Source organism: Balaenoptera borealis (assembly GCF_965194805.1).
Source record: "Balaenoptera borealis genome assembly, chromosome: 12".
In the NCBI taxonomy this organism is placed as follows: domain Eukaryota; kingdom Metazoa; phylum Chordata; class Mammalia; order Artiodactyla; family Balaenopteridae; genus Balaenoptera; species Balaenoptera borealis.
In genome coordinates, this window is record NC_138869.1 from 80,875,490 (window position 1) to 80,899,939 (window position 24,450).

Genomic DNA, 24,450 nt, shown 5'->3' on the forward strand with positions numbered 1-24,450 from the left:
CAAGTTAAGAAGAGAGAAAATGAAGAATAGTTTAGCGAGAAGCAGCATTAATAAGTTATGTTACAGGATCTTGACAATCAAGTAGGCATATTTAATAATTTGACCTATTTATTTTGAATTTTTTCTTCACTACTGATCATGCTATTTCACAAAGGTTTTGAGGTAGCTTAAAGGAAGAAGACAACAAAATAAAAATATAAATTAAAAAATAAGGCTAGGAAAAATATTGATAAAAAAGCAAGGTCAGACAGAGGGGAATTTAGAAGATAGAGCAATCTGTGATTTTCATCATTCTGAAGTTAGAGGGAGAAAAGAAAAGTGTTCTTTGGTTGTTGCTTCAAAGTCTCTTCCAATGCGTCAACGGGAGCCGGGTGATCTGCGGAAGTTTACTGTAATTCACTCTACTCTCCGTAGTAAGCCAATTTAATCTTTGCTCTTTAAATAAATATAGCTTTTTGATGGCTCCTTGCTTATTATCCTTTTTACTTATAATATTGAACTTCCTGATTACTGCAAGGGTTATTTTTTTAGCGTCCAATTAAAAGTCTAGGCTACTAGGGACTTTGTAGAGTACAGCTCTTCTAAATCAGCCAACTGGTGGACAATATTCACACATTCTTGGTCTTTGTGAAACAAGTACTGAACGTGCAAATATAAAGGAAAGTGTCAGTTTCTAAAATGGCTTGTTTCCTATCCTATTTCTGCATGTAATGAACCCAAATGAACCGGAATGGTTCATTTTCTTTTTTTCTAAAAGTAGCCCCTATTTTATTTTCTAAAAAAGAAATAAAGAAATAAAAAAAGAAGAAAAAGAGAAAATCCCTTTCAACTCTCCACCAATTGGCCCCAAAATTAAAGAAAATATATTTTATCAATTTATGAATCATAACAGTTACTTTATTAATGGATTTCTTATAAAGCAAATCCCATTATTAGATTCCAGTGTTAAAAATTCTGGTTTTTTGTGAGTAAATACTGAATGATTATTTCAGAAATCTCACCTGTGTAAATTAGCAATTATGTTGAGCCTTAAAAAAATCTAATTGTAAAGTTCAAATTATAGTGCTATTCATCATGGTATAGTGTCTTTCAATTCTTTACTTTTTTTTTTTTTTTTACTTCAGAAATACCATTAGGTAAGATCTCACTCTTCCAAGATAATAAAAAACATGTTTAAAAAATGTTAAAATATAGTCTAACAATTTTACTGAAAATAGTGTCTAAAATACCCTCTAAGTTCCTTTTGTATATGTTTATTTTTAAAATACATACCTTTTACATGTGTGTGGGTATGTATATTGTTTTGAGTTCTACGTTTTTATGCAACATTTATTTCTCACATGTAGCTTTTGTTCTTCATACTTTCCATTTTAATGACTGCATAATATGTACATCTGGGATATTTTTTTTTCTTTGAGTATTATATTAACATTGGATATTTGTATTTCTCCTGTCTGTTTTCATTATTATAAATGTACGGCAAATGTACTCATAAGCTTTAGAACATACTTTTGATAATTTAAATTCTTTGAAAATTATTGATACTAGCTTTAGGGCCCAGCATGTGATCAATTTTGGTAAATATTCCATGTGCACATGAAAATATGTGTGTTCCACAGTTGTTAAATGCAGCATTCTATACATGTTAATTAGAATGTTGATCATTCTTGCTGTTCAAATTATCTTCAATATCAGCATAGCCCAACAGAAATATAATGCTATCCACATATGTAATTCTCATCTTAAGTTTTCTAGCAGCCTCATTACAAAGTAAAAGAGCAGGTGATATTTATTTTAGTCATGTATTATTTCAATGTGTAATTAGCATAAAATTATTAATGAGTTTTTTAAATTTAGCCTTTAACATATGATGTATGTTTTATACTTACAGCACATCTCAACGCAAGTGCTCTATTTGATCCCTACTTAAATTTCATAAAATTTACTACTGAAAAAGTAAACACAGACTCACATATCCAGATTGTTCCAACTAAATTTGAAAGTTTTCAATACTTAGATCAAGTGCCAAAAAATCATTTTCCTTTAATATTTATATTCACATTGACAAAATTGTTTTATCTGTTTTAGAATACTTGATCTAACTTCTGAAGCAAAAGCATATAATTTTCAAAAATATGTCTTTCAAGTTTAATAAATTGACTAACTTTTGTGCCAACTCAGTATTATTAACATCAATTTCAAAGGCATACTGTTGAAGTTGAAAAGCAATTTTAAATTTATCGACGTTAAGAAAGCATCGTTCAAATTTTCCTGTAGTGTTTGCAGCCAATTTATATAATATTGTCAATTACAATTAAAATCTTTTTTATGTTGATTCATGTTAGAAAAATGTGTAAAAATAAGTATTACAAAACTTATAAGTTTTGATGTTAACATAAGTTATCCTACCTGTCTAGCTAGGTTACAATAAGCTTTTTCTTTCCTTGGAATTTGAAAATTTAGCTCGTTCATATGCAGTGTGATACCAGTGAGGAAACATAAATCAAACTCCTCAGTTTTTTCTTTGATTATTGGATATTTGAAAGGCATTTCTTTTGTTTCAATAAAGTCTTGAATTGGAGTTAACAATACAATAAATACTTGTAAGAATCTTCCGCAATTCAGCCAATGAACATTGGCAAAGAACACAAGATAATTAAACTCACTGCTTATTATTTCTTTCAGGAAGTCCATGAATTGGTCATGAATTCTAGCATTTGCACATATATATATGCAATATATATATTTTATACATATAACAATTTTAATAACTGTATGCATGACACTTTTCATAGAGACTCTTTCTGAAAGGTGAGCAAAAATATTTTCAATATGTATCACACATTGGAATGAAGTAATGAGGAAAGCATGAGTATCTTGTTTAAATTCCAATAAATATAGATTTTGATCTAAAGCAACCAGAGCACCATTTGCTGTGGCAAAAAACTAATTTTTTCATATCTGGTAGAAATTTTTCTTTGACAGATATAAAAGATTTGAGAATATCTATGCCATCAGTTCAAATTTTTAGGCTGTGAATTTCCAATATTTTTTTGGTAATTGGTAACTCTTTTGAGACAATACATACCCAAAATATTAATTGGGCAGAGTCTGTTATACCGTACAACTCATCTAAAGCTAAAGAGAAGTATTGCATTTCCATGATGTTGGTGTACCATTGTTTAACAAATAATTCACCTCCTGTTGGATTTATGTTACCCCTTTTTTTGGTAGGGTACTGAGCTTGCAAAACAATGATTTAAAAAAGATCTTTATAGTTTAGAATAACAACTAGAAACAAAGAAAATTTAGTAAGGATATATTATAGTCTTTTTAATAAGTTATATTTTAGTTTCAAAAGAATAAAAAATGCCAGTAAGATACCAGGAGAGCTGACGTTAAAAAAGACTTAGGCACTTAATTTAACTGGACTCTCATTAAAATGATAGTTGTGACCTGTTATATTGTCATTTATACTAAGAAATATGTATTTGGTCTTTTTCCCCATTTCTGGTACAGTACTCCTAAAACCCTTGGAATTTCCTAAGTGGTAAGAGCAATAAAGGTGCCTTTTGTTACGTTGATGAGTGACTTTGGGAAAACACCTAAGGATGGGGGCTGGTTGCCAGTGGAGCCAAGCTGTGATTAGATGGTTGGTCCTTTCAGTCCCACCCCTCAACCTCTGGGTAGGGGAGATGGGCTAGAGGTTGAATCCCTTGCCAGTTGCCAATCATTCAATCAATCATGACTGTGTAATGAAGTCTCCATAAAAATCCCCCAAAAGGACAGGGTTTGGAGAGCTTCGGTTTGGTGACCACGTGGAGATTTGGGGAGAGTGGCAAGCTTGCCCTATGCATCTCTTCCATTTGGCTGTTCCTGAGCTACATCCTTTTATAATAAACCCATGATTTAGTAAGTAAAATGTTCCTCTGAGCTCTGAGTGCTGCCCTAGCAAATTAATCCAACCTGAAAAGGGGGTCATTGGAACCTCATTTATAGGCAGTTGGTCAGAAGTACAGGTAACAACCTGGGCTTGCAGTTGGCATTCTGAACTGGAGGGCGTCCAGAGCCTGCAGTTTGTAGCTTATTGATCAGAAACAGATAACAACCTGGGCTTGCAGCTGGCTGGTGTTAGAAGTGGTGGGTGGAGGGTAAACAGTCTTGTCCTTGACCTGTGCAATCTGATGCTGTCTCCAGATAGATAGTGTCAGAATTGAGTTGAATTGCAGGGCACCCTGTTGGTGTCTGGAGAATTGTTGCTGGTGTTGAGGGGAAAGTCCTCCCCCTACACACACACACACACACACACACACCCCACAGGCATGCGCATGCACACTGGAATTTGTCACTAATGTGATCTTAGGTTTTTAATGTAAAGGTCCCTCTAAACCCTGATAAGTTTCTTTAGGAAAAAAGAATTATTTGAGAATGAATGAGGACAGTGCAAAGTCAATACTTCCCAAGGTGATTGCCCACATACATAATAACGAGCTTCAGATTTCAACCCTTAAATGCAGATCGGTGATGAGAATGAGTAATATTACTTTCCAGAAATGTTTCCTCCATGACATCATGCTAATAGTTAACTCAGGGGTCTAAGCATTCTAAATTAAAGACGCTGTTGGACAACAAATGTTAACTTCCAGTTTTGCACATTTGATGAATCAGAAAAATGAATCAGAGTAAAACCCTTTAAATGAAACTTAACCAATCCAGGCCTTGAAGTTTTTATTCTGACCATGTATTTCTAATATACATACAATATGTAGATGTCAGTGATGAAGGTTCACAGATTGGGTGAAGTAGAAATAAAGACACTGGCATTAAACGTTCAGTTCCAATTACTGTTACTATGGTTTTTTTTTAAATTGGGGTATAGTTGCTTTACAATGTTGTGTTAGTTTCTGCTGTACAGCAAAGTGAATCAGCTATATGTATACATATATCCCCCTTTTTTTGGATTTCCTTCCCATTTAGGTCACCACAGAGCACTGAGTAGAGTTCCCTGTGCTGTACAGGAGGTTCTCATTAGTTATCTATTTTATACATAGTAATGTATATATGTCAATCCCTCTCCCAATTCATCCCACCCTTCCTTTCCCCCCTTGGTGTCTATACATTTGTTCTCTACGTTCTATGTCTCTATTTCTGCTTTGCAAATAGGTTCATCTGTACCATTTTTCTAGATTCCACATATATGCGTTAATATACGATATTTGTTTTTCTCTTTTTGACTTACTTCACTCTGTATGACAGTCTCTAGGTCCATCCATGTCTCTACAAATGACCCAGTTTTGTTCCTTTTTATGGCTGAGTAATATTCCACTGTATGTCTGTACCACATCTTCTTTATCCATTCATCTGTCAATGGACATTCAGATTGCTTCCATGTCCTGGCTATTATAAATAGTGCTGCAGTGAATATTGGGGTGCATGTGTCTTTTTGAATTATCGTTTTCTCAGGGTACATGCCCAGTAGTGGGATTGCTGGGTCATATGGTAGTTCTACTTTTAGTTTTTTAAGGAACCTCCATACTGTTCTCCACAGTGGCTGTATCAATTTACATTCCCTCCAACAGTGCGAGAGGGTTCCCTTTTCTCCACACCCTCGCCAGCATTTATTGTTTGTAGGTTTTTTCATGATGGCCATTCTGACTGGTGTGAGCTGATACCTCACTGTAGTTTTGATTTGTATTTCTCTAATAATTAGTGATGTTGAGCATCTTTTCATGTGCCTCTTGACCATCTGTATGCCTTCTTTGGAGAAATGTCTATTTTGTCGATCCCCTCTGTGTAAACATTCCAAAACAACATGTTGAGGGTGTAGTAAACATTTTGGAATGTTTACAATGAGGCAGGCTAGGTGAAGGTGTGAGGTGTACAAAGATGATGAGCAAAGCACAGTCTCTGTATTTAAGAATTACACAGAGGGTATCGGCAAGGGCACAAGGGATTAACTAAGGTACGATGAGATGTGTGCTATAATAGTCAGTATAATAGTGGTCAGTATAAGGAACTATGGGAACTGAAGTGACTGAGGAATTAGTGGTTCTCTGTATTGGAGTGTGATGGTGAGAATGGAATGATACATACAGGTGATATTTAGCTGATCTTGGAGGACAGAGGATAAGTGTTCCAGAAAGCAGGGCAGCATATGAAGAGGCAGAGAAAGACCATCTCTTTGACAAAAGTCATCTTCTAGCTAGACAACAAGCCATGAGGGTTACAAGTCTATGAAGACTTGAAAGCAGATAAATATAGTTCAAAAGTCTTTTTGATAAAGTGGTTGCAATCAAAGAAGTTTTCTTCCTTTAGTTAGCCAGAAAATTCTTAATAATTTTGTCAAGCAGTGTGTGTTACAGGCCATATCTCATTTATTTTTCACAACAATTCTTTAACATAGGCATTATATTTGTATCTCCATTTTGCTTCTGGGAAAATGAGATTTAGAGAGTTTCAGTGTCTTAAGATGGCTCGGCCACACCTGGTGTTTGAACCCATGTGTTTGTCTGTAAGAACGTTCTCTCAACTGCTATTTGGTTTCTAACCATTCAGTTTGTGAGCTTTCCCCTGTACTGTTAGACTTATTTTTAGCTTACTGACATGCACATATACACTGCAGTTGTTTATTATTGCCTGACCACGTGGATCACATTGCTCATTTTGTACACATCTTTTGGACTCATTACCCCTCATTCCCCTCCTATTTAAGTTCTGACAGCAAACCTTTCTTGCACTGTTCTCAACACTTTGCCTGTTTTCACTCATTTAATCTTTAATAACTTGCCCAAAGGCATACAACTAGTAAGTAGTGGAGCTGGGATTTGAACCCAGGAAGTAGAACTCCAGAAGCTATGCTCATAATTACTATAGTACACTTAATTTCAATCTTAATTACCTTTCAACTTCCCACACTTGAGACAGACTGTCTCTGTCTCAGGCTGAGCTCCCAAGCTCCATATACACCTAACTTATGGCACTGAAATTTTCTACCTTTTTGTGCATGACTTCACTGCACATCTTAATTTTTCTACTCCTACCAGAAGAAAAGCCCAGAGTTACGTATGCATCTATGACCAACATCATCATAAACCACGTCTCCTCTCCCTTCAATATTTGTCACCTGGAAAAAGCTTAATAAATATTTGTGTATTGACTAAGATGATAATTATGAATATTGATTATTCATTATTACATTGTGATAGAAAACACTGATGCCCCCCAGTGCTGTCACCATATGCAGAGCTGGTTATCTTGACCCTCTAGATTTTAATTTTTTAATGAATTCTTTATTTTCATATATACATATTTTTATATATATATATATATATATATATATATATATATATATATATATATATATATATATATATATATATATATATATATATATATATATATATTTGACTTTCCCTTTCCCTTGCTGGCTGGTGGCCTGCAATCACCTCTTTTTTTAATTCATAAACTTTATTTTTTAGAGAAGCTTTAGGTTCACAGCAAAATTGAGCAGAAATCACAGAGTTAGTTCTTATATACCTTCTGTCCCCACATGTGCCCAACCTCCAGCACTATTCACATCCCTCACCAGAGAGGTCCATTTGTTAAAATCGATGAACCTACCTTAACACATCAGTATCAGCTAAAGCCCATAGTTTACATTAGGGTTCACTCTTGCTGTTGTACATTCTATGGGTTTTGACAAATGTATAATGACACCTATCCACCATTTGAGTATTGTACAGAATAGTTTTAATCATCTGTGCTCTGCCTACTCACCCCTCCTTCCCCTCTAGCCCCTGACCGCTGCTAATCTTTTTCCTGTCTCCATAGCTATGCCTTTTCCAGAATGCCCTATATTTGGAATCATTCAGTATGTATTTTTCTTTAAGAAGGGCTTATTTCACTCTGTAATATGCATTTAAATGTCCTCCATGTCTTTTCATGGCTCGATAGCTCATTTCTTTTTAGCGCTGAGTAATATTCCATTATCTGGATGTATCCATTCACCTACTGAGGAATATCTTGGCTGCTTCTAAGTTTCAGCATTTGTGAATAAAGCTGCTATAAACATCCGTGTGCAGGCTTTTGTGTGGACATAAGTTTTAACTCATTTGGGTAAATACCAAAAAGCGTGAATGCTGGATCGTATGGTAAGACTATCTTTAGTTTTGTAAGAAACTGCCAAGCTGTCTTCCCAAGTGGCTCTTGCAATCACTTCTTGCTTTTATCCCTGGCATCTCTAGTTTTCTTCCGTACTTTTTTTATTGTGGTAAAAAACACATAACATGAAATTACCCCCTTAACAATATTTTCAGTGTACAGCGCAGTATTGTTAACTATGTGCATTGTTGTACAGAAAATCTCTAGAGCTTTTCATCGCGCATGATTGACAGTCTATATCCATTGAACAGCACTCACTTTCCCCTCCCCCAGCCCCTGGCAACCACCATTGTACTTTCTGCTTTTTTGAGTTTGACTACTTTAGATCCTCATATAAGTGATCATGCTGTATTTGTTCTTAAAACTATATTATCCAGCAATCCCACTTTTGAGTATTTATCCAAAAGAATTTACAGTAGGATCTCAAAGAGGTATTTGCACTCCCATGTTTATTGCAGCATTATTCACAACAAGCAAGAGGTGGAAGCAACCTAAATGCCCATTAGTGGATGAATGAATAAAAAGAACGTGGTATATACCTACAGGGGGATATTATTCAACCTTAAAAAAGAAGGAAATTCTGTCTTATTTTACAACATGGATGAACTTTGAGGAAATTATGCTACTTCTGTATTTTTTTTTTTAAACTATGTACACAGGAAACCTGCTGTGGTTGATATCTGTTTTGGGGGGTTTTTTGGGGTTTTTTTGGCCACACCATGTGGCTTGCGGGGATCTTAGTTCCCCAACCTGGGCCACGGCAGTGAAAGTGCCAAGTCCTAACCACTGGACTGCCAGGAAACTCGCACTACCTCTGTACTTTTAATCTCTTCTTTTCAACACCCTGTAGTCAGGGAAGCCAAGTCACTAGGCTTGTTAGAATTGTGTCTAAAGTAAGAGTAAATAGATATGTGAATCTGATCAAATAAATTCTGTGATGTACACACCCACATCTATATGTATGTGCTTAGAGACTTTTCTTGATTATTCCTGTTTTCTATTTTTATTATTCATGATATACATTATTACATGATTGCAGTCAATATAAAGGATATAACTAGGAAACAGGAATAAGCAAAAAATGTTTGCATAAACTGCATGGGATTGAAAATGTGTAATGAACAGCAATAACAGTTTATATAAAATTTGTAAATGAAATCTATTGTTCAGATATCATTATGTAGAGGTTCTTGACACCCACCGCTACTAGCTGACAAGCTGTCCTATTTATGCCTCTGATTGACATGAGAGAGATTGGGAGAATTTTGTTTACTGTTAAAATAAACTTTGAGGGTTAATAAATTTTAAAAATTCTATCATAGTATTTTTTCATTGCATGAAAGTGTCACCTGAGGGGTTCTCAAATTATGTCTACATGGAAATTTCAGTTGGTGCTAAAATAACTATGTCTTAAAAGATCATTTCCTCTGTCTCTTATACTTTTTTTCTTCTTTGAAACTCTGTGAAGGGAATAAAGTATTTCTCCACTTTGCTCCCTGTAAATCTTCAGAGAGCCAATTTGATGAGAACTTTTATAAATTCCCGTCCAAACATACACCCACACAGCTCCTTTTCAACATGCTTCATGCTTCATTTAATCACAACATTCAGCATTTACTCACTTACCAGGGACTTGCATTAGCACTTAGGAGTGTGCCCAGGAAAACATCAGCTGGTTTGGCTCTCTGTCTTCCTCACTGCCTCATCTGGGCAAGAAGATTTGCAGAGTGAAGACCGGCAGCTTACTTAAGTGCCAGCAACTTTAACTTCACTTTCTTTGAGTGCTTTTGGAAGCTCCTCTTTGAGATTGCTGGACAGAAGATGTAAACACCACTCCCCACATCTGGGTCTTCAACTGACAAGCCAGGATAGTTCACGAAATTTTAAGGGGTTCAAACAGGGGATAATAACTTTTAATAACCTAAAATATTGTTGTGATTGGCATGATTGATTTGTTGGTCTAGGATCAAAAATTCTTGTAAACTTAGCTTTTGGGACTGTTTACTTACACAGACTTACAAGGTAATCACCACTCTTAGGCAAATTCAGTCTTTCCCTCCTTCTACACACACACACACACACACACACACAGTCACACACACAAATAAGTATAGGTTGGCATATAGAAGCCACTCAATAAATGGTAGGAATTATTATTATTACCGTCATCACCATTATTTTTTAACTATCATCTTAGTCATCAGGTGAACAAAATTTCCTTTAGGTAGAAATAAATTTCCCCATGGAGTAATGTTTAATATTTCTCTTGATGATAATCTTTCTCTTGATGACAAATTTGTCCTTTTCTCATTATTTTAGAACCTATAGACCCTTGCTGATGTTTTATAATGCAGGTAGCTGCTTTCATGTTTAGTTGTGTTTTATATTCAATCTTGTTTGGAGCAATTACCTGGAGGACATCAGGCTGCCATGTTGAGCTGTCATGGATGGCATCTTGCACTATGGTTGGGGGTATGTTGTGATGTGGAAGGGAATGATCTAGGGCTTTTCCCATTTCCCATTCTCCTGACGTTTTGTCACCGCACACACACATTCACTTCTGAGGAATGCTTTACTTTAGGAGAACTCTGTGTCGTCACCTCTTCATATCAATATGAAAATAAATCAAGGACAAACAGAGTCTCATATCATATGTCACAAGTCAAGAGCTCTTAAGCGTGGAGGTATGTCCATCAGAGTCACCAGCGGGGTTTTAAATATGCATAACAAGACCTGAACCAGAATCTCCAGTGAGACCCAGACACGTGCATTTTAACAAGCTCGATAAGTAATCCTAATGTCCAGTTAAAATTTCAAATCATTGATCTAAACCCACAGAATTATAAATATACTCCCATTGCTCAATCATTCACTGAGGCAAAAACATGGACTGTTCTTTCAGGAAATATTTTAATGGCCATCAACTGTTCTATTAAGTCATTCTCTATTGTTTTTCTGTTTTCGATTTCATTGGTTCTCATTTTTATCTTTATTATTTCCTTTCTTCTGTTTACATTTGCTCTCTTTTCATTCTTGGTTTTTAAGATGGAATCTTAGGTCATTGATTTGAGACTGGCCTTCTCCTGCCTTTGGGCTTGGACTGGAACTTACATCAATAGAGTTCCCAGCTCTTAGGCATTCAGACTCACACTGGAACTATACCATCTAATCCTCTGGGTTTCTAGCTTGTCTACTGCAGATCTTAGAACTTCTTTTCTTCTTCCAGTTTTATTGAGTTATAATTGGCATACATCACTGTATAAGTGTAAGGTGTACAGCGTAATGATCTGACTTACATACATCATGAAATTATGACCACACTAAGTTTAGTGAACATCCATCATCATATAGATACAAAATAAAAGGAAAAAAATTTTTTTTCTTTGTGATGAGAACTCTTAGGATTTACTTTCTTAACAACTTTTATGTTTAACATACAGCAGTATTAATTATATTAATCATGTTGTATGTTGCATCCCTAGTTCTTATTTATCTTATAACTGGATGTTTGTACCTGTTAACTACCTTCATCCAATTTCCTCTTCCCCAAACCCCTGCCTCTGGTAACTTCAAATCTGATCTCTTTTTCTATAAGTTTGTTTGTTTGCTTGTTTTTGAAGTGTAATTGACCTACAACACTATGTGAATTCCTGTTACACACATAGTGATTTGATATTTCTATATATTGATATTTCTAGCATAGTGATTTGATATTTCTATATATTTCATAGTGATTGGATATTTCTATATATTTCTATATATTTATCACCATAAGTCTGGCTGTCATCTATCACCATACTAAGATGTTACATAGTTATTGACTATGTTCCCCACACTGTACATTTCATCCCATGACTCATTTATTTTGTAACTGGAAGTTTGTACCTCTTATTCTCCTTCATCTGTTTCATTCATCTCCCACTCCCTCCCCTCTGACAACTACCCGTTTGTTCTCCGTATCTGTGACTCTGGTTACATTTTGTTAGTTTGTTGCATTTTTAGATTCCACATATAAATGAAATCATACAGTATTTGTCTTTCTCTATCTGACTTATTTCACTTAGCATAATATCCTCTAGGTTCATCCACATTGTTTCAAGTGGCAAGATTTCATTCTTTTTTTATGGCTGAATAACATTTTATAACTATCTATCTATCTATCTATCTATATCACATCTTCTTGACCCATTCATCTATCGATGGACACTGAGGTTACTTCCATATCTTGCCTATTGTAAATAATGCTGCAATGAACATAGGGGTGCATATATCTTTTCAAATTAGTATTTTTGTTTTCTTTGGAAAAATACCCAGAAGTGAAATTGCTGGAATTATTAACCTCCATAGTCATATGAGTCAGTTTCTTCTAATAAATCTCTCTCTCTCTCCACACACACACACACACACACACACACACACACACACACCCTATTGGTTCTGTTTCTCTGGAGAACTCTGATGAAGACACCATCTAGTCTTTGCTCCTCCTTCCCATTTTACTATTATGATACCATCTTATTTCCTTTGTTGGCTTATTAGCTACAACTCTTTGTTTTGTTATTTTAGTGGTTGCCTTAGGAATTATTATACACATCTTTAACTGATCACAATCTACCTTCAAGTGATAGATATGCTGCATATAGCATAAGAACCACATAATATTATATGTTTTTTTCTTCACTCATGATCTTTGTGATGTTTTCATTTGCTTTACTTTTGCATATACTATACATCCCATACTACATTTAAATAATAAGATTTAAATAATAAGAAAAAACTTATATATATAAAATTCCATTTTTTTCTGTATGTTTCATTTTTGAGTTTCTATTGTTTTTTCTTCAAATTCACCAGTCTTTTCTGATCTAATACTACCATCCAGAGTATTTTTTTTTTAATCTCAGACATTGTAGTTTTCATCTTTAGGGACATTTTTATATTTTATATTTTCCATTTCTCTAGTTAACTTTTGAACATACATATAGAAGACAATTATAATAATAACTGTTTTCATGTCCTAGTTTGTTAATTCTAACATCTGTGTCAGGTCTGGGTCAGTTTCGACTGGTTGATTTATCGCTTCATTAGAGATGATATTTTCCTTCTTTTTTTCCTCCCCATTCCATCTCTTTAACTCAGAGAGTCTGGATTCTTCCTCCCTGAGTTACAGCTTGCAACTCTCTCAAGGCAGAAAGCTGGACAATTTTATATTGGGTGGCTAGGGAAGGACACACTGTAAAGATGTCATTGGGGTAGTGTATGAAGGAAGTGAGAGGGAAATCCTTGAAGATACGCATAATATGAACCTTCTAGCCAAAGAAAGGAGAAAGTCCTTGAGGAGGGAATAAGGAAAAAAAAAAAAAGTAGTTAACTGTAATAGAGCTTAAATGTTGCACTAGTTGATTTGTTATGGGGCAGGGATATTCAAAATAATAATTGTACCTCCCTTAAGATGACTTAAATTAGAGTTTGTTCTCAGCTAAGATGGAAGCAGTTCTTCAAAAGCATGGACCCAGGGAGCTGGATAGAGGCTAATACTCTGGGAAAAACGCTGCTAGATACATTATTCATTATAGCTCAACTGACAAGTTGGATTATTTCAGTTAAGTTGATGCATAGGTTTTTTGCTTCCTGTGTGGAAAAAACATTCACTGAGATGGATTTTTACAGTGATTGCTTCCCTTATATAAAATGAGGAATAAGCCTGCATCTTTCCTAACGCCCAAGTTTATATGTTAAATCCTAGGGAAGCAGCATTAACTTATAACCATCTGCTTGAGTATTATTGGTATTAAGTCAAAATGACAAACAAAGAAGATTAAGGACAGATAAATGGATGAGAAAATCTTCCTTTGTCAAAATGTGGAGCCCAAGAGCTTTTAACTAAAAAGTTGTATTGAAGGATCAGAAAAATAGCACCATGATTAATAATCAGAAGAATTTAGAAGGAAGAAAGAAGGGATAAAACTCAAATTCCTACTCTTTCTTTTTTTCACAAGGAAACAGTCAACACCATCCAAGCTTGCTGTGTAGGACCTCCGCCGTGTCATCCCAACTCCTTGCCTCTTGGCTTCAGTTCTAACACGGAACACCCCCCTCTTCACTGATTGATTCATTCAACAAATATTTACTGAGTGCCTACTGAGTGAGCTTCTGATGCTGTGCTTGGCCCTGGGGACACCGTTGGTGACCAAGAGACGTAGCTCCTGTTGTCATGAATTTTTCTGTCAGGCAGAAGATAACACACGTTAGAAAAGGAGCTTTATGAAGGAGAAGTTCAAGATTATTTGGGAATATGTAACAGGGAACACAGTTCAGTGGACCAGATTCTGGGAACTACTATTTTCCTGGTGGTGGTACTGAGATCCTTTTTGCTGAGACCCTGAGATGTGCGTGATGAACACTTCACAGGTTCTTGTCATGGGTTGGATACCAGGGGCCTCAGCAGAGGTTAGGTCCTGGATCTGAAAAAAGACAGCTTGCTTTGGGTTTGATGCTTTTACCTACCTCAATACCCTTATCAAGGCACATCCTCTCTCTTCCCTTGGCCCACCTCTAAAACAGGGATTTCCCACTGCATGAGTTTGAAGACATACGTAATTCCTATTCATGCTTATTGGTTAAGCACTTATCTCAATAGTAACTAAATAAATTTTGTGTCGTGACCTTGCACCTCCATTAAAATGGAAACTCTATGAAGGAAGGAACAAACTTTGTCGTTTTACTGTTATTCCCAGAACCCATTAGATTTGCTGGCTCATGGTGGAAAAACTGATATTCTTTATTTTAAGAAATAAATAATATTACCCATATAGCCCTATGGACACTATTATATTGCATAGATGATGTTGTCCTCTTCCAAACCATTGGTGTCTTCCTTCTTGGAATTCCAGCATTTGAGCCTCTCTTTGGACACTTAACTCTGAATTTCTGTGGCCATTAGTTATCTTTTCATATCCTGGAACCTGGGTCTATGAATCTGCACTCAGAGATTTCATTTTGTGGCAAGCATGAATCTGTGCACAAGGCATGGTCTGGCATTAGTAGAGAATCCACATGCAAATTTAAAAAGTCAGTGTTCTTTGTACTCTTTCTCCCCTCCCTCCATTTAAGCATCTTTTCATTACTTTTCTCATTTCAACATCTTTCTTTGGAAAGACATAATGATTTTTAAGTTTTAAAAAATAAATCACACACCTCCAGGAAAGACAAATTTGTGCTCCAAATCCAGGCTTTGAAAAACAAGGTATCTGATCTCCAGAGGGAGGGTAAGTGGGTGATGGGAGATGAATTGGGGCATGATTTATGGTGAGAAGATTTTCAAAAATGAGATCATATCAGTAGCCAAGAGACGGAAACAACCTAAGTATCCATCAAAAGATGAATGGATAAAAAAGATGTGTATATGTGTACAATACAATGTTATTTGGCCGTGAGAAAGAAGGAGGTCCTTTTGTGACAACATGGATGGACCTTGAGGGCATTCCGCTAAGTGAAATAAGCCAGACAAAGACAAATACTGCATGGTATCACTTATATGTGGACTATTAAAGAAAAAAAAAAGTCAAACTCATAGAAGCAGAGAGTAGAGAAGAGTTTGCCAGGGCTGGAAGTTGGGGGAAATAGGGAGAGGTTGGTAAAAGGGTACAAACTTTCAGCTATAAGATGAATAAGGTCTGAGGATCTAATTTATAACATGGTGATTGTAATTGAAACTTAACACTGTATTGTATAATTGAAATTTGCTAAGAGAGTAGAACTTAAATGTTCTCACCAAAAAAAAAAAAAAAAGATAAATATGGGAGGTGATGAATGAGTTAATTAACTCAGTGGAGGGGAATCCTTTAACAATGTATATGTTTATCAAATAACCATGATGTACACTTTAAATATCTTAAAATTTTGTACATCAATTATACCTCAATAAATCTGAAATTTACAAAATGGGATTATTTGATTGGAAAAGCACAGTTACAGTGTTGATAAGATAGAATATTTAAAATCGAGATTATATTGGAAAATCTGGGAATATTTCTTTTTGGGGCTGATCTGAAATAATCTTATCTTTTAGGAGGCTTGTCTGAAATGACTGTGTTTACTGACACATACCTTTTTTTCTTCTCTAAAATAAATGCAATTTCCCCCTTTTGTCCATGAAAACACATTTGAAATAGTGTTATGTGTGGGTTAAGGGCTTGTTCATTGATTTAGTCCACAAGCTTTTAATGACATTCTACTAGGAGCTAAGTAGTGTATCATCATGTGAGCTGCTGAATTTCTCTAAATCTCAGTATTCTTATTGACAAAATGGTGATAATAACAACAACCTATTTTGTAGCATTATTGTCATGGGATTTTAATGTGAAACGTTAAACATAGTGCCAGTCATGGGAAGAGTATCCGACCAGTGCTAGATGTTAGATCCTGTGGATGCTTAATGTCAAAGAGCAAGAACCTCACTTTCAATTCTGATAAATCTTTAGAGCTGTAAACCAGGTCAGGACAAAATGTTAACGTTTATGCTTTAAAAATTACGTGTGAGCTTCTCTTTTTCTATTTTTGTGCTCTTTCTCAGGCAGTTATGTTAGGTAACTGAAGAGAGTATATTTTGATTTTAAAAAAAGCCTAAGAAGACAAACAATTAATAAAAAGCTTTAGGATTTAATTCTCGATCATAAAGAGTAATCTGAGACGTAAAAATCTGGGGAAAAAAAAAAAAGCAAGCATATGGTATCTTAAAGTACCGTATTCTACTTTCTGATCAATATCAGGGCCCAGTAGGTGCTGCTGGGTTTTTAATCAGCAATAAGTTAAGCTTCCAAAAATTGCATCTCTTCTCAATAATTCAATAAGATGAGGTTATTTTTTCCAAGGATATGATTGGTCCTTTCAGCAGAGGGGTGGAGAGAGCAGGAAAGTCTAGAAAAGGAACACCTTTCACTTGGTACTGTTTAAAATCAGCTGAAGTACAGAGTAACTAGTGTTGCTTTGGGAAGAGCCAATAGGAAGGCATCGAAAGATCTGAGCAAACCCAGCCTGCGAAGCCCAGGGAAAGACATTTCTTTCTGGCAGGTCCTTAAATTGGTGAGTTTTAATAAGGGGACGAAATAACAAAGAAACAACAAATTCTAAGATGATTGTCGGGAAAATAGAACTTTGAGTTGAATGGTCACTTAAAGGGTATGACGACGATTGCCAAGGCATGATTCATGGGGCACAGAGACAGCAGTCCTTAATTCACGTTTAGGGGATTTCCCCCTCTTCTGTGTGATTGTAAGAACTAGGACCAAGTTAGAGCTGAATTTTTCTGAAGATTCTGTCTGAATCTTTATTCTGAATGCCACTGTGTAATTGATGAAGCAAATTGGATTTTTTTTCCTCCTGTTGAGTTTAGGGTGAAATCTATCAACTAATGCTTATCAACTTATGCTTAAAAGGCATGGCAGAAACAGAATTTCAGATCAGGAATAAAACAAGAAGGCACCCAGCAGTAGAACAATGAGAGACTGTAAAATTGCAGTTTCGGATCTGTCTGAGGTACTCTGAGTTTCCTGCCAAAGTAACTGTGTGTCTAGCCGGTTTGTTCCTCCCAGTTTTTTTTAAAACCTCATGTGGTATGGTTTATTCCTTCTCAAAGGAATGAATAGACTCAGTTGTTGAAGATTCTGCACGTGCTTCATGTTGGCCATTATTATTACTGAGGGCGACCTCATAACTAGGAATCACAGCTAACACGATCTGATCTGAAGAGATGGAGGAGCTCAGACCCCGCAGGAAGTGAATTGGGGAAGGAAGTAGGGCATTTCGTACCCTTTTTTCAAAGTTATTTTATTTTGCCCAAGTTTCTTTTTACACTAGAATTTGAGGGCAGGGGGAGACAATGAAATATCGACCGTGAGGTTGCAGACAAAAATATTTCCAACTTGAGTATGGACACCAAGGGGGGAAAACCGCGGTGGGGTGGGGATGGTGGTGTGCTGAATTGGGCGATTGGGATTGACATGTATACACTGATGTGTATAAAATTGATGACTAATAAGAACCTGCAGTATAAAAAAACAAACAAACAAACAAACAAAACAACTAATACTAAACTTTCTTTGGGTTATTTGTATGGAAATATGTTAATATAAATGTTTCAGACTTTCTGTTTGAATAAAAAAATATATATATTTCCAACTTGAGAAGGGTTTGCAGGTCTGGTGTTCTGTCATGATGCTGGTAGGGATCCTGAGGTTCCAGCATCATCTCTGGGGTTTGCATTTTCCCATATGTTCTTGAGGCAATCTCTAGGCTAGGTGCTACCTTGATGATCTGCAGATGTTTGGGCTATTTGATTGCTTCCTTAGGAAAGGATCCTAAGGTATATGGTACAGGAAGACCCCTGGGAGAGAAAGAGGAAAAGGTGTTCCATGCCAGAGGTGGGCAGTATTGTCTGGTAGGTGAATTGGGGTGGGTGCTCGGGCCCTTGTTCTAGGAGTGAAAAGTACTGAGGGCTGGGAATTAAAATAGTAATTATTATATGAAATTTGTACCTCATCTTTTTTGCCTAGGAAAAGTGGTTCGGAGAGAATGTGGGAAAAATTAATTTGAAACTCATTACTCAGAAGTTCAGAAAAGGAGAGCTGGTTGAAATAGGAGTTATGTGACAGTTGACACTTAAAAAAATTATCACGAACAATTTAAGACAATATTAAAGCAGACCTCTCTTGCTTACAATCCTCCCAACGCCTTAGACTTGTCAATTTGCTTCAAGCAGAATTGCTTAGGAATAAATTGACTCGAAGATTATTATTCTCAACAGACAGTTCAGCCCCTTTTTACAGGGCTTAGAAGCTACTGAGTTGAATTGATTGCTCTCTTGCTGGCTTGGTTCTGCAGCAGAAAATATTCTTTCCTTCCTTTTTCCCTCCTTCACTTCCTCTCTCTTTCCTTCCAGCCCTCTCTTCCTCCCCATGTTTCCTGTCTTGTTAAGTGGGTAAAAAAAAAATGACTTTTATTTTCTTCTCTAGCATCATATTGAACCACAGCGGAAAAACCTGAAGGGTGTTAATGCGCATTTCTGTTTGACAGCCAACCTCAGCTGAGCACTAGTTTTCTTTGTGGCTGTGAACATTTCCCCTGTAGAGAAGGCAAGGATCTCATTAGCACTAACTAACAGATAAAGGTTACCTCTCTGGAGACCTGGATTGCGGGTATTTGGGCTCCCAAATTATTTTTTTTTCTTGATTGCCACTTTGTTGAAACTCTTGCAGGTTCCATTTTTATATATAAAAGAAAAATACTATATCCTTATATATGCCAAAATCATCCAAATCGCTTCACTAAGATACAGATCTCTTTTACAACATATTAGTATCAGTATGATTACCGCTTGATGCACATTAAGCCCCGGCAGCTGCTGACACAGTAAAACACTGTCATGAAGAGCACAGTTTATGCTTATTGAATTTACACAACACTCGGTGAACAAGAAGAGACTCAAGAATGGGGGAGAAAATTCCCAAGGTGTCACCTGGGTCCCCGACCTGTGTCTGACACACATCTAAGGCAGTGCTTGGTGCACGATTCAGGGCACAGATGTGACCTGCTCCATGTGTGGTGAGATTTCAGGGCTATGAGTAGAGTCTTTTGCAGAAAAATCTCCTAACTCAGCTCCTGTGAGGCACCCCATTAGTGGCAAAGCCCCAAGGGAAGGAACTCAGGAACTCAGCAGAGGTCTGCCACATAACTTGTAGTCTGTAAATACTTATACGAATGAATGAATGGATGGGTGTAAAATTTTCACTAATGTTATAAATAATCGGTAACAACTCCTTTATTAAAATACAGATGATAAATATTATAAAAGTAATATACCCTTGCTACATAATTAGAAAATGGATATATCACCGAGTGCCCCCAAATAAAAAGTAAAGAAAAAATAACTCTTAACATCACTATACATAATAACTAGACTATCACGATTTATAATGAAAAATTTTAACCCCTTGACATAAATCTTTCTATATATTTCTCTACACTGTTTTTCTCTTAAAAAATGTTTCCTAACTCTGATAGTTTTTTTCCCACCAAATATATTGTGAGCATCTTCCTATGTCAACAAAATGTAGCAAGTCCATTTTTTAGAGAAGAATTTGACATGAAAGGATGGGGTGGGGGTGATGGTGTGAGGCACCATCGTTCTCCAATGGGAAAGGCAGAGCCTGAGGTTGAAGAGGACAGGAGAGAGACTAGAGCAAAGAAGACAAAGAAAACTCCACCCCCTGGTCTTTAGTAATGGTCTTCCTGCTCACGATCATGGGCCCCGGCTGGCTGGTCTTCAGAGTTGAGGTGCAAGGAAGTTTGGTCCTGAGTTGTTGGCCTCTCCCCATAAAACTGCAGCTTAGCAAGGGGCACAAATTTATGGAGTTGACGTCAAAGTGAATCTAACCACAGACCCTTTCTCTTCTAGGCTTATTGTGGGTAACCTTGAAGACAGTAGTAAAAATGGGCCAACCTGACAAAGTTGTCAACCCACTTGACAAAGACCTGGATAAGCCATCCATCAGACTTGTGAAATTTAAAAAATTTCCTTGCTTACCTTGTATCAGGCTTAATGCTGAGAAATTTTACTTCTAGAGGTTGAATGTTTTCAATTCTTGCTGTTCTTCTTTCTTTTGACCACCTTTCCCTAGCTCTTGGGTGCTTCTTTGTTAACTTTCTGGATATTTCATGGCCTTCCAGGTTCTTTCAAGGATCTCCATGGGTTACAATGTTTCCACCCTCCTCCTCTGTGTCCTAATTGATGTTACCTGTATCCCATTATTTTCAGCTCCACTGGCTGTTGCAGAGTACCAGGTAACTCATTTCATAAACTCCTCAATGTTAAAGTTTTCATGGGTGCTGACAGATTCACATCTTATGTTCTCAGATAATATATACCTAGAAATAAATTTGGGGGCGATAAAGCCTTCAGGCAAAAAATGGTAAAAGTTTCAGAGGCCAGAGAAGCCCAGTGGGGAAGCTCATTTTGGGCAGAACACTTTCAGACCCTTTGTATAAGAAATTACCTACTTACAATGCCCATGCTTTTTGCTAACTCCTGCCCTAAACCAGTGACAATTTAGCAGGTCAGAGGGAAAATTTGTTGCCTACCATTTTTTGAAGATAATTCTAAGACTGGATAAAGTTGAACAGAATTAGACTGTCATCCTTGATACTAACTGATGGTGTTTATTTCATCTTAGGAGGTGATGCTTTACCATTCTCTTTTCCATATCTGCTAAATAGCCATTTGAAAGTCCATTCAGTTTAGACAGGAGGCCTTGGGTCTGGCTATACCTCAAGTTACCTCTTAATTTTTATGGTGAAATCATAGAAAAAAATTTTTTGGGTGAATCCTCGTAACTCAAAAAATACTTAAAACTTTTATGGGTGATGAGGAGTGGGGATGTTTGTAGATTTTTCTACGATAAGCTGTTACGAGAACAGTTTTAAGAAGCATTATTCATGGTCAAAAAGATCATTAACTAGCAAATGTGAGGGCTCTAGAGTACATTTTATTGCTTGAAGGATTATGCTAACATGAATAACGTGACTAATCACATATAATTTCCTCCAAAAGGTTTATTCTATATGTTTGTGTAGAATCATAGATGCAGGGGGGGATCTGGAGCAGTCATTTATTTTATGCTCCACTTTTAGATGGGATGCTTCTCTTGCAACCCTCTGGCACCTTCCCTGAAATATTAGATTCTTCAAAGAAGCATTTGTACTGTTACGCAGTATTTCTACAGCAAACAATAGATTTAGAGAATGGACTTGAAGGGGGGTGGTGGGAAATAATGGAGTTGCTTTCTGCTTTAAGAAACTTGAAACCCAAATCGGCCCGTGGATGAGCCTTGTGAGTTACATCCAAGATGGAGCTCATTTCTTTTTTGTTTGTTTGTTTTTAAATTTATTTATTTATTTATTTTTGGCTGTGTTGGGTCTTCGTTTCTGTGCGAGGGCTTTCTCTAGTTGCGGCAAGTGGGGGCCACTCTTCATCGCGGTGCGCGGGCCTCTCACTGTCGCGGCCTCTCTTGTTGCGGAGCACAGGCTCCAGATGCGCAGGCTCAGTAGTTGTGGCTCACGGGCCTAGTTGCTCCGCCGCATGTGGGATCTTCCCGGACCAGGGCTCGAACCCGTGTCCCCTGCATTCGCAGGCGGATTCTTAACCACTGTGCCACCAGGGAAGCCCGGAGCTCATTTCCAAATGGCCCAACATTTCAAGATATTCTTAACAATCTCCTAGTTCTTAACCTCATTTAGTGAAGATTATATGTTCCTTTGTACTCAATGCTCTAATAACTAATGACTATTTTTTCTTTTAGAAAAACTCTGACGCTCACTGGACATATAACTGACAGAGATGCTCTTCTGGGCAATTTGGATAATTGAAAAAAACACCATATTCTGGCAAATTAAAAATATTTTATACATTTGTAATATTTTAAAATATTGATGAAATCTCTCATCAATGTATTTATCTCCATACATCTTCTCTTAGCTCAGACCTTTACAAAAATTGCGAGGAGCAGGAAAATGGGTGGGGTTTGGCTTTCAACTTGTTATTCACCCAAGGGAGGTGTGAGGTGGCACGAAGGGGGTGCCATGATAAAAAAAATGAGATAAAGGACATCCTTGACTGTCCAGTGGTTAAGACTAGATGCTTCCGCTGCAGGGGGCACAGGTTCGATCGGTCGGGGAGCTAAGATCCAGCGTGGCCAAAAAAAAAAAAATGAGAAATCATAGGCTTGGCTAATCTACACACTGAAGAATTGAATATTGACATATTTGGATCATGGAAGAAAAACGTTCAAGTGTTCACCAGTTATTAATTAGAGACTCAAGCATGACTCCGGGAACGTGCTTTTCATTTTAAAGCAGGGGGCGTGGTTATGAGATGGGTCAGGTTGGCTTCTTCAGTTCTGCTGTGACCTCCACGTATCTGCCTTTCAGACCCTGGCGCTGGAGGAGGGCATGGCTTTGAACCACACGGCTCCGGCCCTGGATGAGCGCCTGCCGTACTACCTTCGGGAGGGGGATCCCTTTGCTTCCAAACTTTCCTGGGAAGCGGATTTAGTGGCTGGCTTTTACTTAACAATCATTGGTAAGTTTCCTTGCCTTTTCAGTGCAAAGGCTGCATCTAGAAAATTCATGGGCTGCTACGTTAATTTTGCACAAAGATTCCAACACTTAAGTGGATATTTTGAGACGGAGAGCGGGAGGAAGCAGGAAGAAGGGGTGGCACCACAGAATTCATACATGTTTCATAGAAACGACTCTATTATCTTTATTGTTAGGGATAAATATTCCCTCGACAATCCAAAGAAGTTTTACAGCAAAATAATTTATCTTGAGACTATATTTCATTTTGGTTGCTTTGATAGTAGGCTTGTCTACCGAATGACAAAATTAATGATAATGAGCTCTTATTTAAATAGAATGCTTTTACTTTTTGAAACATACTTTTGATATAAGGATAAGAGTATAGTCTCAGAATGGACCTTAGAACTCATCTAGTTTAGCCTCTGCTTTTCACAATGGAGAGAACTCTGTCCCAATGCTGTAGTCAGGATGGATACACTGCGTTTACTTCACCTGAAGTCAAGTCCCACCGTGATAGCATCACTAAGTGATTTTGATGAGAGTTGAAAAAAATGTATGAATAATAAATGGAAGTCAGTTTCAGGGTCAAAAGTTTTCGTGCCTGATTCACAACATGGGACATCTGCTTCCAGACTCTGGTATCCAATGTGGTGGCCACGTGTGGCTCCTGAGTCCTTGAACTGTGACTTTTCCAAATTGAGATGTGCTGTAGTATAAATAGACACCAGATACTGAAAACATAGGACCAGAAAAAATAATGTAAAATAGCTCATTAATAATTTTAAACTATCGACTACATGTCTAACCTATAACATTTTGGGCCTATTAGGTTAAATAAATATATTCTCAAAATTAATTTAGTAATTTTTTACTTTGTTTAATATGACGACCAGAAAAAATTTAAATACATACGTGGCTCACATTTCTGGTTTCCATTACATTTCTATTGGACAGCACTACTCTAGGTAATTGGATTCAACCACAATACTTTTCTTACATTTAAAATCGTTGTTTTAAATTTGGGTAACCAGTGTGCAGGTGGGTTATGTCTTTAGGTGTGTCTGCCTTTAATCTTTTCAGTTGTTGGGTCAAGCTTTCTCTCTCTCCTTCTCTCTTTCTCTCCCCCTCCTTCTCTCTCTCTCTTTCTCATCTACTTAT

General features: G+C 36.7%; 2 protein-coding genes across 2 annotated transcripts in view; both read left to right on the plus strand.

Annotated features, from left to right (window-relative positions):
- The window catches only part of ADGRF4 (adhesion G protein-coupled receptor F4), a 78,399-nt gene extending 61,515 nt beyond the window's left edge, over positions 1-16,884 (plus strand). The window contains exon 13 of the transcript XR_014232705.1: positions 14,160-16,884. The gene's annotated coding sequence lies outside the window, so the exon portion shown is untranslated. The remainder of the gene's footprint in view (positions 1-14,159) is intronic.
- OPN5 (opsin 5) overlaps positions 1-24,450 on the plus strand; it is a 75,214-nt gene that overhangs the window by 5,996 nt on the left and 44,768 nt on the right. The window contains exon 2 of the mRNA XM_082347674.1: positions 17,555-23,293. Within this exon, the coding sequence (XP_082203800.1) occupies positions 23,164-23,293 (130 nt within the window). The 5' untranslated portion in view covers positions 17,555-23,163. The remainder of the gene's footprint in view (positions 1-17,554; positions 23,294-24,450) is intronic.